The 19,246-nt window shown below is 40.9% G+C and overlaps 1 protein-coding gene across 1 annotated transcript in view; it reads left to right on the top strand.

The window, feature by feature from the left end:
• The window catches only part of ITSN2 (intersectin 2), a 3,295,579-nt gene that overhangs the window by 1,902,500 nt on the left and 1,373,833 nt on the right, over positions 1-19,246 (top strand). Inside the window, exon 22 of the mRNA XM_044063555.1 lies at positions 2,877-3,043. Coding sequence (XP_043919490.1) covers positions 2,877-3,043 — 167 coding nt within the window. The remainder of the gene's footprint in view (positions 1-2,876; positions 3,044-19,246) is intronic.

The raw sequence follows: 19,246 nt of genomic DNA, 5'->3' as shown, positions 1-19,246 counted from the left end.
CGTTCGCTTGATTTCTAGGCAGGGGGCTAGTGCTGGCACTGTAGCCATTGGTTAGTTGCTCCAATCAAGGGCCAATAAAGGAGAATGCTTGCTGAAGCTATTGCATTGCATAGATGACTTTGTGCATCTATGCACGTTTGCTGGATTTCTAGAAGTTTGGCTGTGCCCGATTTTTGAGTCGATCGGGGTTACAATATATGACTATTTTATGCTTGGGTATACACCTAATTTTGCAGACTGGCTGGCAGGGGGCTAATGCTGGCAGTGCAGCTATTGGTTAGTTGCTCCACTCAAGTGCCAATAAGGAGAATGTTTGCTGAAGGGATAAACGGTAATTAGTACAAGATCCTGCCGTTTGATTGGGTGTGAGCTTTACTCAATGACCATTTTTGGGCCAATAGTGGAGAAGGTGCATTGGAGGAATGAGCAGAGATTGGTGAGAGAGACTGTCGTTTGATTGGATGTGGGTTCCCTTGGTGAATCAATGCCATTGGAGCATCTCTTGATTATGCAGATGTCTCTGTGGTTTTGAATGAAGTGTCTTTTGACCATTTTGCTAGACTTCAACCAGTAAGGAATTAGCCTTACTTATATTTTATCTATTGACAAGTCTTCGTGTGGACCCAGAACTGTCTGAGACATTTTAAGTATATATTTCATGTATATATTTTACATTTGGTATTTCTGTTATGAGAAGAGCTACGGCTGTATTCACCTGCAGAATCGCTGTCTTTGCGATCATTGTATTTTATAGCTTTGTCCTTTAGATTAATATTTTATATTTTATATTTTGTATGTTTGCATTTTAACTAGAAAGAGTTATGGTTACAAATATTTGTAGAATCACCATCCCTGTGATAACCGCATACTTTAACTAAAAAGATTTGCATACAGTGATTAAGGAGTGATTATGTCACTTGACTGCTTGGATTGTCCTTGGGGAGTTGGAGATATAAGCCCTCCATTTCATATGGCAGCCCCCATGGATTTTTGCTAGTATTAGGGTGTGGCAAATGGTCTTTGTAATCGCCGTAAGTTACATCTGAAGTGATGTGTATACATTGATTAGGATGTAATATTATTACTTGACTCATTACACATATTATGAAGAGACAGTGCTATTGGTCAGCTATTCCACTCAATAGTTCTTATGAACCAATGATGTTTTTTATAATTCTGTCGCCTTACTGGCTATGAATTTTGCAAACGGAGCACTTTCCGATATCTTGTTTGGTTGCTAGTTCTGTTTTTCTACCTATGGGAAACTAGTATTTTAGCTATAATCATTGGTTATTAGTTAATCAGGATGCGAGAAACTAAGAAATGATTGGTCAGGTTTTTCCTTTTTAAATGTGAAGCAGTAATAAGTTTTATGATCTGATGAAGGCTTTATAGCCGAAAGTGCTCATCTGGTGTTATTTTATTTCTTTGTGTACTCCACTTGATTTGAACATTGGTTTGGTTAATAAATATTTTGTCTCACTGGACTGTCTGTTTGGGATACTAGAATCTTAAGAACTGTATTGCCGTCGTGGTGGTGCTTTTAAGGTTTCTACTCCAGACTTTTTCTGGTATCCAGAAAAAGAGGGCACCTGGCACCCCATCCTCGATCTGTCCATTCTAAACACCTTCCTGGTGATCCCAAAATTCAAAATTCTCACCCTCAAGCAGCTGCTACCCATGCTGTTCAAGACGCAGCTTTCCTCTGAGGAGTCCCCACCAGGGACATATCCTGGAGGCTGCCACCTGGACATCTGTTCACACTTTTTCCAAACATTACCACCTGCCTCTCTTCTCCAAATCCAGGGCAGGGTTTGACTCCGCAGTCTTGCAGGACATCCTAGCCAGCCCCTAGTTTCCTTGACTGCCTCCTCCCATTTCCTCAGCTTTGGGAATCAACCCAAATGTGATGACTGCAACAGTGAAACACGAAGAACATAGTACAGTTGTGTACACTTACCATAAATGTAGATGTTCGAGTGTATTCACTGTTGCAGTCTTGGTTTCCCTCCCTCCATCCCCCTTTTTTCTTCTCTTTCTTTACAAGGGACATATTGGTATTTACTTTCTACTGGTGGGTTTGTTCCACCAAAACTTGGCTCCTACTTGGGGGCTTCTGACAGGTTAGGGCAAGAAAAACTGATGTAATGACGTCAGCTGCCTTACTTTATACTACTGACGACTTGACGTCAGTGCTGAAGTGACAGCAACCGATGCAGAAATACTAAGCCTCTGGTATTCGAGCCGGCCGAGGCCTACCCTGACAGGGATAAACCAAATGTGATGACTGCAACAAGTGAATTCACTCAAATATCTACATTTATAGTAAGTGTACACACCTGTACTTTATCCACTCTCTTGAACTGTGCTGTGCAGTATAGGAAGTATCAGTGTGGTCCCACCATTCACTGAGCTTATCTGCAGCTGTTCAAAAATTATAGTCAAATGACTGCTTGTTGACAGTGGCTGTAACCGAGTGTTTGACTCAACAGTGATGACCAGTGCACAACAGTCATCTGCTTTTACGGTTAGTATTTCACACAGCTGTATTCTGTGTCATTTAAGTGGTAAGCTAAGTGACAGCAATGAACCTAGTTTGCAGAGTGTTCCGTGAGGTCCAGATGCTACCATCTTATTTTGTAGAGTATGGCGTTGTGTGGGAAATTGTCATAAAGATTAGAAATAAGAAACATGATTGTAATAGTTGTGATATGGTATTTGGGGGGATAATACAAGACCATTAAAAGAAAATGAACTTTGCTAGTGTAGACCTTTTAGAACCTATATTCATAATGCTGCTGTATTTTTTTTCAAGAAAATGCTAGTAGTATCTAAATATCATGGAGTTGTGTTAATTTACTTGTTTTTCTCCTCAGATTATATTGCACTGTATACATATGACAGTTCTGAGCCTGGCGATTTGACATTCAGTGAAGGAGATGTAATTCTGGTTACACAGAGAGGTGGCGAGTGGTGGACAGGAAGTTTTGATGGTAGAACTGGAACCTTCCCTTCAAATTATGTAAAGCCAAAGGAACAAGATGTATGTTTTTTTAAAGTGAATTCAGTGTTCTTTGCATGTTTTTTTAAACTTCCATTTGGTTGTCACGATAGTTCAGCATGCCTGAAGCTCCCTTTTCAGAGAAAGCCAGGGAAGAACAACTCCATAACTACATACATAAATGCATGCAGTTGAATAAAACTTTACATGAAAAATGAAAATGTAAACATTGTTTTTAGCAAGTTGAGTATAGCAATGATATTAAAAAAGGATAGTGGGGAATCCAGTAGACAAACATATGCAATAGCAATGGCATCAAAAAACAGGGATATCAATTTTTGTCAAAAGGTATGTGAATATCTACCTACAGCTTAGCAGACCCAGGTTTGATTAGAGTCTTGGGTGACTGACAGACAGAGAGGGATGGGCATGCCCATCCATGGAGGGTGTGGGGGGGTGGTAGGATTGTGTCTGTGTCCCTGTCAGCAATTTCTTGTGGATGCAAGAGATGCTGACATACAGGGCATTGTCTAAAGACAGGAATAAGGTGAGGACATGGCTGGGCTGCTGCAGAGATGGGGCAAAGTGGCCTACTTTCATATTGCACGCCTAACCATTGGGAGCAGCTGTGTAGACCTACGGGGGGGGGGCAAGTCAAAAAGTGAAAACCCCCTAGTGGAAGGTAATAGGAAGACCACCCTGGACACTCTTTGGCTCCTCAGCTGGCCGCAGCTTAACTGGATAGGCCAGAGGAGATAAAGGAGAAGCTGGTAGACCCACCGCTAGACAGAGCAAAGAGTTAGAAGGCCATAGGGTGATGCAGGTGAGCAAAAAAGAGCTCCAAAAAACAAGCAAAAATGTATGTGAATATCTGCCCCATAATGCTGAGAGAAAAAGCTATTATTGCTCCCTCAGATGACCTGTGTTTATTTAGTACATGAGTACTGGAGGGACCAGGGCAGGAAGGATGGAAGTGAGCAGCTTATAGCAACTCACCCATCCAGGAGAAGGGAGGCAGCTTGGCTGTCTGCACTGGTGACACCTGCAGGAATATAGATGAATCAGCAGCAGGAAGTAGACTCTGGCATATGCCTGTACTGCCATTTGGTCATTCGGTTGCTAATGCACTGAAGTGAGCATGCAGCTCTTCAGGGTGGCAGTTGCAGAGCTCGTGAAGTACCAAAGGGTGACAATAGGGCAGTCCACAGGATCTGCACATTAGCCCACTCTGTTACACCCAAATCTTGCCTGCACTGGGAAACAAATGGACCAGAAGGCTCTTGCCCCAGTGGTGGAACAAATTAGTCAGTTGGTTAAAAGAAAAAGAGCCACTGGGTCTAACCCGCAGACATAGAAAAAAGCTATATGAATAACTCAGTACACAGTATATACAGCTTGATTTTGACCATCATATATTACCTGTGAAAAAGGATAATAAAATATGTCGTATATGCAGTTTGACTGAACCACTGTGTGTTGGCTTAAGAATACATTTCTATTTATTGCAGACTTACTGAAATGTTTGTTCCGAGAGGCTAGTTGTTTCCTCAGAGAGCTTGATTACTGTAGTAATAGTACTGGGGTTTTGGAACACTTTAAAAAAGTATTCTGATAGACTAGTGTGGTGTTAGTCATAGTGAAAATATTGTATTATAAATGTTCAGCATATTGTAAATATTCAATAGAAGTAAATGTGGTATTAGTGTAAAGTTAGAAAATTTTGTTTAAATTATTCTGAGTAAGAAAGATGTTCTTTACAGCTCCAAGTAGATGAGAGAGAAATGTTTTATTTAAACTCTGATCTTATTTCTGAGGACAGAGAATTATGTGGCTGAGCTATGGGAATGGAGTGCAGGCATTATCCATAGTAATTGTTTGATTTAACTGTGACAAGTTAGTTCTGACGTACGAATTTGAGCTTTCTTAAAGGATTGTATCTTTCAACTTAGTGGTCAGTTAAGGACAGATTTTCCTTGATTTATACAGGATGTTGTGTACTACTTTGAGATGAGAAAGCAAATGAGAGCATGTGGTAATTCTAACCAGTTTATTTCCCGTGATGCTAGACTTTGTTGTAATTTTGTTCTAGCTTGTGTAGTAGGATTGTGAATGTTACTAAGGATAGAGGAAGCATACAGCAGACTTGGTGTAAAAATATTCCAGCTGTTAGTAGAAGTTCTGTTAGGTATGGTCTTTTTAAACACTTTTAAATTGTCATTTATAATATAGGCTCACATACATTAATAAAAAAGAAAAAACATATCAACATTTCTCATTTACAATCATATTATGTTTCATGTGTTTTTTCTTTCTTTATAACAACAGTCATTCAGTCCAGCATTACATTAATTGCTCAATTCCTGCCTCCCCTTAAACTTTATTCCTCCTCCTCCTGAACATTATTCCGCATGTATTGTTCCCACAATTTATTTCTATGTAATTTGCTGATCCTCTTTTCTGAAGACCTCACTTCCTATTCTTTTCCTTTTACAATATTCAGTACTACAAATTCAGTTGATTTAGATCTTGTGTTTCATTTTCTAGTAATTGCTGTTTTGGCAGCCAACAGCATTTAACTTAGTAAGGCCTTACTGTTGTTGTTCTTTCGGCTTTTCCGGGTTAGGGGCCGCCACAGCGGAACTCTGGTCCACTAATGATTGGCAGTAGATTTTTTACGGGTGCCGAGGTGCCAGCTTGACGCCCAACCTTCAACGAAGGCACGCCATTCAGGATATATAATATTAATGAAGATAAAACACAACAAAGGCTACAGCGGTAGGCCTTACTATGTCTAGGTATTTCATATCATGTGTCACAGCTCAATTTGCTCTTCCAATATTTCTGATAGAGTATTCTGTAGTGATTTTTTTATTAAAATCTGCCAACTTATTACACTCCCAAAATAAAAACATGTTCCTGGTTACCTCTTTCTTTCCTGTCATACCTCCAGTAGTTGCTGTCTGCCTGAAGAAAAATTGTTTGAAGCTTGCTTAAGGTGTAAAAATTCCCGTGGACTGATTTCTAAGAAAAAAAATCTTAAATCTTTTGGATTTTGTTGCATACTTGAGGCTATATATATGTCCTCACATTCATCCCTTGTAAATTAGTTTCTTTATGGATATGGATTAGTATGGAGGGGAGGCAAATATTTAACATTAAGAGAACAGTAATGATCCAGAATGAAACTGTTATGTCTGGTCAGCCTTTATGCAGAAAAGCATTTAATACTGGTAACTTGCATTTTGAGTATGGCAGTGGTAGTATTTGAATTCCCTGGTAGAATAATAGGCTTAAAAGGGGGGATATTTGAAGGATTGGAGGAAGTTAATGTGGGATGGTTCCTGTCTGAGAAGTTATTTTTGAACAGATGAACCAGACAGGGATGACCTCTTTCCTACCTGCTTGCTTTACACTTGAAGTCATTGACAGAGTAAATAAAGTATTCTTAAATTCATTGGGGTAACTGTTATTTTACTGAAGAAGAAAATGTAGCTTTATTTGCAAGTGATATTTTGTACTTGTTAAATCCAGAAAGGGACATTTTGTTGGTGTGGAGCATTTTGACATAGCTACATGTCTTTTTGGGATATAAAATAAGCAAAGGTAAAACAAACGCTATAGCAGTAAACTACGTACCCAGGCATGAATTGGTTCATCATTGCCCAAACTTAGAGGGCATGATAATATGAAGTATATAGGTGTAAGGATTAAAACGGTTCTGTCACAGAAACAGTTAAGGATTTGTGATAGGAAACTAAAAAGGTAATACAGAAAAATGAGTAAGTTGAACCTCTTTAATTACAGATACTGATAGTAAGGGTCTATATTAGAAACATGAAAGTTCAAAATAGCAAATACATCTACATCGACACATAAAGGTCGATGTACAAAAAGAGCGAAATACATAATAGGTGAAAATGAAAACGCCGAACGTATTTGCTTGGCCAGCAGGGTGATCGTGAGGATGAGGAAATAAATCCTTTTCCCCACTGTAGTGCGGTCTTGGGAGTTGGTATGTTTAAGTAGTGTGGGTGTGGGGGGCTTGCCACCCTGCAAAAGTGTGTTAGTTTAATTTTATTTAGTTAGTTTGAGCTTACCTGTATGGCAGGTTGGTTGACAAAATACGATGTTCATCATGCATACAGCTGCAGTAATCACAGATGGGTTCTCTGCCGTCAGGCGGTCCCTCGGTCGGCCGAATTCCAAAGTCTAGGTCCGGCGTCAGTTGCTGTCGCTTTCTCTCCTGACGTCAGTGAGGCCAGAGTATATAAGACACAGCCGACGCCATGTTCTTCAGTCTTTTTTGCCACGCGGTGCCCGAAGCAGAAGCAGTTCGCAAGTGCTGGTTGGCCAGCTCCTGAATTACGGAAATATTGGAAACCGAAGTCTTCATTAAAGCCAAGTACCCCGTTGGGGAAACTTTTCTCGCCTCAGACCGTTGTCAGAAAAAGTTAATAATTGTATTTCTTGTGGGAAGCAAATACCGCATAAGGATTTCCATTCCCTCTGCATACCTTGTTTAGGCCCAGACCACGACGTCTCGGGCTGTCGCTTTTGCGCTACCTTCAATAAACGCACTATTAAGCGTCGGGCGGAGTTCGCCCAACACTATTTTGGTAAAGCCTTTTCGCTCTTTTTCTACATTGACCTTTACGTGTCAATGTAGATATAGTCGCTGTTTTACAGCTTTCATGTTTGTAATATAGACCTGATAGTAATATGTAAGCAGTGCAAATGTTTTTTGTCGTCTTCATCTAAGGACGTAGGTCAGGCATATATTTTTTTTGATAAACCAGAGGAGAAGCTGTGAGTAATTACCAAAGAGGAGGTGAAGAGGGCAAGTGTTGGGTAAAATCAGTGGATTCTCCCCATAGAACATAGTGGTTTTAGGATTACCCGTTTTGGTTTTAGATTTGTGCAGTTAAGACTCTTATACACAACTTAACATTATAAATCAAAGTGGAAAAGGAGAAAGGGATAATGAGCACATTTTTTAATAAACTAGAACAGTAGTTGTGGATAATTACTAAAGAGGCAAAGGCATTTGTTTGTGAGCACAAGAGGGCAAGAGCTAAGTGGGATAAGCTGATTCTGTCCATAGAGCAAGATGGTTTAGGGTCAACTGATATGAGGGGGTTTGTTTAGATGTATGCACTTAAGGCTTATGTACATAACTCAAGCAAAGGTTATAAATCAAAGTGAAAGAGGATGATGATGAAATTGGGGGAGGGAGGATTCAAGCAATAGAGAGAGACAAGGATTTTTGATGCAAGCCCATAAGGAAAAATAATAGCAACCAGACAGAATATTGTATTCATAAAGTAGCAGAAAGTATTCTGCGATCTAAGCCAGTGTGGGCAGGAAGAAAATAGATTTTGCCAGTAGGTATATCTCCTAAGTAGGAGTGTAGAAATTTGGCAGCTGGAGTTTACTGGAAGACATTGGAAAATTAACCATGGTATTGAGAACAGATAACCTGGGGTTGGGAAAGGTAATAGAATGGGATGCAAATAAGCAGTGGTTTGAACTGCAGGTTAGAGCCTGTCTTCCTTATCAGGGTTTGATAACAAACTATAGACAAGGAGAACGGAGTAGCACATAGTTGCAAACAGTGTATATCACAGATATTTTTTATATTTTTATCATCAATTCAGCATTACATTAATTTATCAATCCCTGCCTTCCCTTAATCATCACTCCTTCTCAAAAACATTATGCAATTATTGTTCCCACAGTTTCCTTTTATGTACTTGCTCCTACCCTTTTCTAAAGATTCTACTTCCATATATTATAATGTTCAATACTTCCAAGTGTAGTCGATTTAAACTATGATTAACATTTTCTAGTAATTTTTTTTTTTGGCAGCCACCAGAATTAAACTGAAAAAGTCCTTACTATGTCTGTGCCTTTCAGATCCTGTATTCCAGCTAAAAAAAAAAAAAACAATTTCCTTAGTTATAACCATTTTCCCACGTAATATTTCTGACAGAGTACTCTATAGGGAATTTTTAAAGTTTGCCCTGTTACCTTTTTCTTCATCATCACACCTCCAGCATTTGCCATCTACCTCAGGAAAGGTTCACTGGAGTGTGCTGGGGTATAAAACCACCAATGGAATCACTTCCCAACAAAAATCTTAAATCTTCTAGACTTTGTTGCATATTTGGGAGCCATACATATGTCCTCCTGTTGTTTCCTTATGAATTGCTTATCCAGTCTTTTTCCCCAATCTTTTTTAACGTCCGCTGATTGCAGTCATCCCAACAGCAAAAGTTTCTTTCTCCATTCCCATGTTGACCTGGATCTTAGTATATTTTTTTCTACTTTATAACTATAATATACTGCATCATGTTTGTCTTAAGGTTCTGTATCCAGACTTCCACTCTCCCCTAACCTCTTGAATTTCCCCCCTACTTCATCATTATCCCTTTCCACTTTGAAATGTAGCTTTCTGCTTGTGTTATGTATAAAAGGCTTAATTAACTGTATAACTCTAAATTATCCCTTCAGGTCAGGTAATCCTAAACCTGTTTGTTCTGTTGGATAATTGTCCAATCCCACTTGAATCTTGCTCTCTTCCCCTCCCAGATAAAATCCTTCAATCCTTTATTAATTACTATCCACAACTTCTGTGGTTGATAAAAAAAAAAAAATGCACGACTTGTGTATAAAACTAGAGACAAAAATATTTTACTGTTTTATCTTATCTATATACATAGTCAGGAGTTTCCAGTTTCACAGTTTTTGTAAACCTTTTGTTTAGTCTCTTCACACATATCCTAGCTGCCATAACAGTGTCATTTTAACCCATACTCCTAAATACTTCATTTTATCATGTTCCCTTAAATATGGATTTTGCTGAACCAGTTTGCATGTGGGTACATTACATCTATAACCTTTTTTGGAGATATAAAATTAATGAAAAAAGCAAAAAAAAAAAAAAAAAAAGTCTTTACGTCTCAGAATATTCCACAGCACTGAGATATCCTTTTTTGGTTTTGTCAGGTACAAAATAATTTTGTCTGCAAATAACCCCAATTTTTCCTGCTTACCTTACCAATTGTACCCTTGAAATTTTAAGTTCCTTATTTTCTTTACCAAAGGCTCTAAATATAAAGCAAATAGGAAAGAGGACACCCTTACCTGGTTCCTCTGTTTTGACACAATGCATTAGAAAAGAACCCTCCCACTTCAGTTTTTGCCTCCAATCCCTCATATATCCTCCTAATTAACACTATTATTGTGTCAGGGAATGCAAATGTTTCCATCGCCCTACTCATAAAATTCCAGCTTACTCTGTTGAATTCTTTGTTTGTATAAAGATCCAGCAACAACAGCAGTAGTTTATTACACTCTGCTTCCCTCTGAATGATCGTTCTATTAATGCCATCAATCATTGATCCATATCTGTCTTTTTGGCAACTCATTTGCCATTCTTTTAGCCATAAACACTTTATAGTCATGGTTTAAAATTAAAATGGGCCTGTATGAAGCTGGGTCTTTATGTCTTCAGGCATTAGTCGTCACAGCTTTCTTCTAGGATGCTGGTGCTTTTCCTCTTTTTAAAATACTGTTAAACAAAACCACCCAGATTTTTATCAATTTCCTCCCTCCTAGCTTCCAGAGTACTACAGGAATTCCATCTATTCGTGGAGGCTTTCCTGCAGAATTATTGTACATCACCATTTTTATCTCATCTGCTCCTATCCTAACTGTTAATTGTTGATTCTCATTTACCTCCACTTAAGTCTTCCATAAATAGTTCTCTTTGTGCTCTTTCTTGATTTCTACATGTCTTCTCTTTATACAAATGTTCTTAAAATTTATGAAATATCTCTTATACCGCTGCAGGATCTGTGGTTATTTTTTGTGTAATAGGCTCCCTGCATTTGGCAACAACCCTTTCCACTTTATGCTGCATAAGTTTTGCTAAACGTTTTTGTGCTCTGGAGTTATTGTCAAAAACAGTTGCATAACAGTAGTTTTCTAAACTCATGCATATTATCCAGGTACTCCCTTATTTTCTTTTCAGCACACTGCAGTTGTATCTCCTCTTGTTCTATCAGATTCCCTTTATTATGCAATACTTCAGCCTTTGTAAGCCCCTCTAAATAATTCCTGGTACTTCTTGTCCATGTTTATTTTTTCTTTTATTTCTACCCTATTGTCAAACTCCACTTCCGTTTTGTCTGACTCACTAGCTATTGCTTATGAAGATTTTTTTTCTTCCCTAATAACTCTTGAATAATTTCCACTGCTGAGTCCTTAAAGTCCTCTCTTTTTAACAGGTAGGTGGGGAAGCACTATTTTTGTCTTAGTTGTTAATGGTGTATAATCTGAAGTAGTTTTTGAATGTGTGTCAAACCTTTCAATTCAGTGCACATATTCCTGTGAAATGTAATTTCTGTTTAGTCTAGCCCAGTTTTTGTACCTTGGAGAATAATATAAATTTCTCAGAGTTCCTGCTAATGAATTCACATCTTCCATACTAAATATTTTCATAAACCCCTTCAGAAATCCACCCTCTTTTGTTATGTCTTCCCTTCTAGGTCCTCAAGATACATCCTCACTGTTGCAAATCAAATTCCAGTCCCCATCTGTAAGTAATGTTCACTGTCGAAAGCTGATTATTTCTCCCAAAGTTTTCTTAAACTCCGTAATAGCAGTTATAGGAGGAATATAAATACATGCCAGCATATTCCTCCTCTCTTACCACCACAAGTCTGACATTATTATCTGTTTTCTTTTTCTCTTACTATTAGAGTAGCTGTAGCAATTAGTATAAGTATTTCCCTTTTCCTTTGATACTCTGCTGAATATCATTTTTTCATCAAATGCACATGATCATTTCCTTCCAAGTTCATCTCCTGTAGCATTGCCATTTGCACTATGCATTTCTTAATGTGTCAGTATTCTCCTTTCATCCATACCTGTGAGGCCATTCACATCCCAAAGTGATATTTTTAGTGTAGCCACTATGAAAAGAGGTTATTATTACCAGCTATTAAATATGACAGCTGTTTTAAATGTCTGATGTTATGTTGCCCTATCTTACCTTCATTCTTACATGTGGGTTCGGAACCAATCCTCGGTTCCAACTCGGGCGATTACAAAAGCTCGAAGTCTCTTGGCTCATGGCAAGGTAGGTATTCCATAATGCAGTGGTATCAATACTCAGATCTTGTTTGCTGCTTTACGAGTTCAGAAGTGCTCTTCTTGGCCGTGGCTAAGTCTAAACCTTTTTCTGTATTTTTTCATATTTGTAGACTGTTTTTTCTTAGTAGTTAGTTAGTATATAGTTAGAATACTGTTATTTAGAATATAGATAGCATTGTTGTTGTTTAGACAGTTGTTTATTCTTAAATTGTTGTCGCTGATTTGTCAACTGTTTGGCCGACGTTTTTTCTGCAGGCCTGTTGTTGGTATCCCCTAGTGGTAGTTAGATTATCTATATTTAGTATTTTGCTGTCAAGCCCTTAGTTGGCTCGTTACTAGTTTTGATAGCGTACGTTTGAATTACAGGACTTGCTGTTATTTAGTTCATTGCGTTATTTAACCTCCTGCCTTCTGTGTTGTTTTTTCTCTAGGCCTAGGTATCTTAGTGAAGCATTTTTCATTTAATTTAGAGGACCTAGTCCACTGTTAATATTGACTTTCTCCTTCAGTTTGGTGTTCCCTTTCCATTCTTGCAGTGCTAGGCCTGTTTAAGTTAGAGGACCTAGTCCCCTGTTAGTCTGGCTTTGCCTTTATTGTGTGCTGTGTTCCCTTCCTTTGGGCAGGGCTAGGCCCATTTAAGTTGGAGGACCTAGTCCTCTCTTTGGCTTTCCTGTAGTGTACATGTTCTTCTCCCTCCAAAAGTTAAGCTCCGTTTTAGTTAGAAGACTTAACTAATCTCTTCTTTTTCCCTTAGAGTTGTTTTTTCTGCAACTATGTCTAAAGAATTGAAAGAAAAGGACCTTAAATGTTCGGGTTTTACAAAATGCCAAAAATGCACTCAGAAAATGTCCATAATGGACGGGCATAGTGTGTGCGTGTCTACTGTTTGGGGGCCATTCACTTAGGAGAGACTTGTACTTTTTGTCATTCCTTTAGTTCGGGAGTCATTCAAGAAAGAAAAAACAAGTTGATTTTGAAAGGTTTTCTGAAACCATCCTTTGAGGAGGATTTAGGCAGTTCTTCCTCCTCACAATCTAGGTCTCCTTCTAGCAGGAAAGAAAAGACTGTGAAAAGGCCATCTCCAGTGTCCTCCGAGAAATCTGGACTTCCTGAAAAAATTTCAAAAACCACGAAGGCTCTCACCTCATTGGCTCCACTGCCTCTGGAACTGATTGAGGTTATTACAATTGATATGCCTATATTGGCCCCAAGTACTTCAGAGCCAAAAAAGGATTCTATAACTCTGAGCTGGTCAACAGATATCCCACTGGTCTCCCCTACACTGAGAGCACCTATTTTTCAGAGATCGCGTTCTCCAACCCTTTCTTCCAGGTCCTCTAGGAGCCTATCAGATGAAAATGTGGAGAGGGTGGTGCGCAGACTCTTGAAGGTGCTGGGGTGGCAAATTTGCTCTCTGCTCCTGCCCAACTAGCCTCGGAGCCATCCAAGTCTTTGTCAGCCGCTACTGTTCCTCCGAGCCATTCCAGTCGATTGGAGCCAGAATATTAAGTACCGTTTGCAGTAGAACCTTTGGCTCTGGCACCCCAGATAGCTGCTCCGGCACTCTTGGTACCGTCCGTAGTGTCTAGGAGCCAAAGTTCACCAGTCAGCCCCCAGGGGATTCTTGGACCCCTGTCTCTTTGGTTCCGAGTCTACGTCACGGTGTGTCGGCTCGCCTGAGCTCGGCTCCTACATCGGGTTTGGAGCCGAACTCCCTAGAACCAGGGGCTACCTTTGCTTCTTCGGAACCAGTGGTGTCCTTGGAGCTGGGGGAGTTGGCCTTCGAGCTGATGAGGAGTGTGCTGGCCAAATCTACAGCTCCATGCAAGGATGCTGATGTTCTTCCCCAAAAAGCACCGGCCTCTGTCTTGGCGCCACCATATCCACAGGACAGCAGAGATCAGCAGCCCCAGGAACACCCTCTGGGTGTTCCCCATTCTTCCAAGACCTCCCCAGAATACTTTTCTGAGGAGCCTCCTCGGAAGAAAACATGCAAGAGGAAGCATGTAGACTCCCCTGATGAGTCTGTCACTTCTGACACTGACCTTAAGGAGTCAGAAAGGTCCCCACAGTCATCCTCTGATGATATCTCCTTCGTAGAGATCATTGAGATCCTAAAACAGGCAGCTGGCCTACCATCACCCCTTCTGATGAGGAGTTGGTGCACCTAAAGGGTTTTGGATCTCAACCTTCAGCTCCTTGGGGGTGTCTGCTTTTGACGACCTCACGGACTTGGTCATTTGAAAGGCGTGGGAATACCCTGACACCATGGAGCCAGTCCTTAGGAGGCCAAACAAATTTCTCTCAGCCCCCAAGGAAAAGGATTTCTTGACAAAAGATGTGCCAGTAGATGCTATGGTGGTGGCAGCCGCCACCAAAAAGGAGCTTGCAGAGACATCCTCATCTGTCCATCTGCCGAACAAGGAGTCTCGAACGATGGACAGATGTGAGAAGCGTGTTTTTTCTTCAGCGGCTTTTACCCTTAGATCGCTGAATTATCTTACCCATTTTACAAGGCTTCGGAGAGATCTCCTGAAGGAACTAGGAGATACCCTACAAGGTACTTCAACTGCAGGGGTACCAGAAAAAGTTACCGCTCAGTTATCCACCTTAAACTCCATTGTGAACTCCATTATGAGACTGATATCACATGCAGCAGATGGAGCGAGTAGGGCAACGGGTTCAGGAGTTTGGAGACACTCCTGGATGCGCTTATGTAACTTCGAGGAACCCTTTAAGTCTACCTTCACAAATGTCCCTTTTGACAGTTCCTCACTGTTTGGACCAAAAGTTAAGGATACACTCACCAGATGCAAGCAGGAAAGGAAAACTCTCTCTGCCATTCGAGCACGTTTTTCCATTCCTTCATGACTCTATCCTAAAGGGGAAAAGGGTGGGAAGATGTGGTTTAAGAAATCCCAGAGATTTTTCCCAGACGCAAGAGATGATTTCTTCCCCTGGGGCAGAGAGGCAGAAAATAATGGTAGATGCCATCCTAGAGGCAGAGGGGGCCTGCGAAATCAGGACGACCATGATTCCTTTCACGGATTTCCTTATCAGTGCTCCTGAAAGGAGGCCCGACTGTGCTACTCTGGAGCCAATCAGGGGACGTTTATCTTTGTACCCAGAAGCCTAGCACAACATCACAAAAGACAAGTGGGTACAAAACGTAATATCCAGATGGTACTCCTTATCTTTTTCCTACCCCCCCTCTTCGAACCAGGAAAATCCTGGATGTTCCACCCAGTCACAGGGATCAAGCAACCGTAGAGATCCAAAAGTTGCTAAACAAGACTCCTCCAAACCGTCCCCACAGAACAGATAGGATTCAGAACTTACTCGAGATTCTTTTTAGTACCAAAAAGAACAGGGGACTGGAGGCCCATATTGGATCTCAGCAAACTAAACGAATCAGTAAAGAACTCCAAGTTCTGAATGGTGACACTGCAGTCTATACTCTCCCTTTTAGGGAAAGACAGGTGGATGTTCTCTATAGACCTCCAAGATGTGTACTACCACATAAAAAAGGACAGAGCATCAAGGAGTCACTTACTCTTCTGGCTGGGAGCCAGTCACTATCATTTTCGTGCTCTCCCCTTTGGTCTCACTACAGCCCCCAGAGTGTTCACCAAATGCATGGAAGCAGTAATGGCTCACTCGAGGCGTCTTGGATTCAGAGTGTTTCCCTACCTGGACGACTGGCTCCTAACTGCCACAACCAAGCATCTACTTCAACAGGCCAGAGACATGACTCTACAAATTTGTGCTCAGCTAGGCATTACAATAAACTTGCACAAATCTGCCTTGTTGCTCTGTCAGTATGTTACTTTTATAGTCACAGAAATAGACACCATTTTAATGATGGCACGCCTTCCCGCTGGCAGAATTGCGAATCTCAAACAACAGATATTGCTTCTTCCCAAACACAAGGTCAAGGCAAAGGTAGTACTCAAACTACTGGGAACAATGGCCTCGACCCTAACCCTCGTTCCATTAGCCAGGTTGCATATGAGAATCCTACAGTAGTTACTCTTCTCCCAGTGGTCGCTTCAGGAACTTCCTCTGTCTCACCCAATCATAATAACAGAAACTTGCAAGAAGGATCTTAATTGGTGGATTCAGTCCAACAAGTTAACTATCGGGAGACCATGCGTTCCACATCAACCTGTTGCTACTGTGACAACGGATGCTTCCCAGATAGGGTGGGAAGGCGTTACCTGGGAAAGACAGTCCAAGGCATATGGCAAGAACATGAGGCCCATTTGCACATCAATGTTCCATTGATCAGAGCAGTACTTCTGGCGTTGAGCACTCCACATCTCTCTTCCTCTAGGGATGATTGCAATCCAGTCAGTGGTATGGTGTATAAACAAACAGGGAGGAACCAGGTCATACCCACTTTGTCGAAAGACTCTGAGGGTTTGGCAGTGGGCAGTATATTCCCAATGCTTTCTAGTCACAATGCACATCCCAGGAAAGTCCATTGTGATAACAGACAAGCTCAGCAGGGCAATTTTGATGCCTCACGAGTGGTCTCTGAATCAGAACATAGTGGAAGAGATCCTTCGCAAATGGGGCCAGCCTTGCTGCGATCTTTTTGCCATTTCGCCACCCCTATGAACGCCAAATGCAACAGCTACTTTGCCATATTCCCCCCCTTTGGGGGAGACACCAAGAGATGCACTTGTTTACAATTGGCTCTCGGGACTTCTTTATGCCTTTCCCCCCGTTTCCCCTCATATCAAAAGTCATTCAGAAAGCAAATTCCTTGGGAAGCATGATGATTCTCATTGCTCCGTACTGGCCTCGTCAGATTTGGTTCCCCTTTCTCTGGCTTCATCTACTGGAGGATCCATGGATTCTGGACCCCGTTCCAGACCTGCTGACACATATGCCAAGAATGTTCCATCCCTCTCTCCACGCCCTCAACTTGACAGCTTGGCTGCTCCACTTCCAACCCTAGTCAGGCTTCAGGTTTCACTCCAGCAGTAAAGCATATCTTGATATCCTCTCATAAGCTTTCTACCAGAAAACTATATGCTAATAAATGGAAAAGATTTTCTTTTTTGGCAGAGACCAGAAACATAGATCCCTTCACTGTCCCAATTTCTTCAATTTTGGATTACCTTTCGGAACTCTTCCAACAAGGCTCAGGCGCTGCCACAATTAAAGTTCAGTTACCAGCTGTCTCCATTTTCCACTTAGGACAGCATATGCCTAAGTTGATGGTACATAGACTGTGTAAAGCCTTTTTGAAAGGCACTTCCTTACTGAGATTTCCATTTAAAGAACCTGTCTTTCCTTGGGACTTAAACTTTGTCCTATCGTACTTAACCTCACCACCCTTTGAACCTTCATCCACTTGCGATCTAAAGTTCCTCTCTTGGAAAACGATTCTTCTGATAGCCATAACCTCATCTAGAAAAGTTTCAGAGCTACAAGCACTTTCATTCAAGCCTCCTTATTTGATCTTCCGTAATGACAGGGTTTCACTTCGAACTAACCCATCCTTTGTCCCTACGATTTGCTTCCAGTCTAATATTAACCAATCAATTGAGCGTCCAGTATTTTTCCCTAACCATACCAACAAGGCAGAATACAGACTTCACCAACTTGATGTGCATAGGCAACTGAAGTTCTACCTCCACAGAACTAAAGAATTCAGGAAGTCAGATCAGTTATTCATATCCTTTTCGGAGGCAAGAAAGGGTATGCCAGTTTTTAAAATCACATTATCTAATTGGCTTTCTAATTGCATAACTTGTATATACTCTTCCAATAACAAGGAACTCCCCTTCAAAGTTAAAGGTCACTCAACCAGGTCAGTAGCAACATCCACTGCCTTTTAAGCCAGAATTTCAATGGACAGTATTTGTGCAGCTGCAACTTGGGCAAGCCCACATACTTTTATTACTCATTACAAACTTGATTTGGCCTCCAGGGACAGATCTTCCTTTGGTTCCACGGTGCTCAAGAGTGTATTTCCATGAGACACCCGAGAAAAAGGTGCTAGAGACGCTGTCCCATATGTAAGAATGAAGGCGAGATAGGACAACATAACATAAAGAAGTTATGTACTCATTATAACGTTCTATGTTTGTTGTCCATCTTGCCCTTCATTCTTACAAACCCGCCCACCTACCCCCATCCATATAATCGTAGAGGACCTGGGAGGAAAATGTTTTGCTTTCTCCTATATGTTGGAGACCTTTCACTATTGTTTCTCCTTTACCTGAGGATACAGTATAACTATTTTCTATTATAGTCCGCAGCAAACAAGGTCTGAGAATTGATACGACTGCATTATGGGATACCTACCTTGCCACGAGCCAACTTAGAGAGGTCAAACTTTTGTAATTGGCCGAGTCGGAGCCGAGGATCGGCTCTGAACCCACATGTAAGAGTGAAGGGCGAGATGGGCAACAAACATAGAACGGCCCAAGAAGCATATGCTTAAAATGGCAGAAGATTTGATTACTTTGATTATCCTTATTCTGATTCTGATGTGGGCATTTTAAGTGGGAAGGTCAGGACTTCTCTGATCCTGTTAAACCGGATAGGTATTACAGGGTGCCTGAAGCTCATAAGTTTTTAAAGAAAATGGAAGACAAGGCTAAGTCTATGCAGACTGTTAAAGATTTTTGCAGGTCCAGCCTCCAAAGTTTAGTAGAATTGGCTAAGGGTGGGGGGGGCTTTTATCCTTTCTTATGATTCCCAGTCTGAGGGTAGTGGTAGGCAGGTGGGGAGCCAGGCTTCAGCTCAGGCAGAAAGCAGGGAGTCTCCCAGTCTTTCTCACAGGCAGGGGTGGGGGCAGGGTCAGTCCTTTAAGTAAACAGACCCAGACCTACCTTTTCAGCTGCCAGAGCCTTCGTCTGGCAACACCTTTGCCCTTTAAAGAAATTATGGTGAGTACATAACTTTTTTCCTGCTTTTGTGTTGCATGCACCCACTAATGTTTGTCAGGCTGATACTTTATACAGTTGTTTCTTGTCATCTCCATTTGAACCTATGTCACCTTTTACAATTTTTTTTTTATTTTAATCAAAGCCATCAAATCCAGACGCACCTTCAGAACAGCCCCATAACCTA

Source organism: Protopterus annectens, chromosome 2.part1 (assembly GCF_019279795.1).
Source record: "Protopterus annectens isolate FY-2018-M chromosome 2.part1, PAN1.0, whole genome shotgun sequence".
In the NCBI taxonomy this organism is placed as follows: domain Eukaryota; kingdom Metazoa; phylum Chordata; order Ceratodontiformes; family Protopteridae; genus Protopterus; species Protopterus annectens.
Note: the sequence above shows the minus strand (reverse complement) of the source record. Positions and strands in the feature narration are given on the sequence as shown.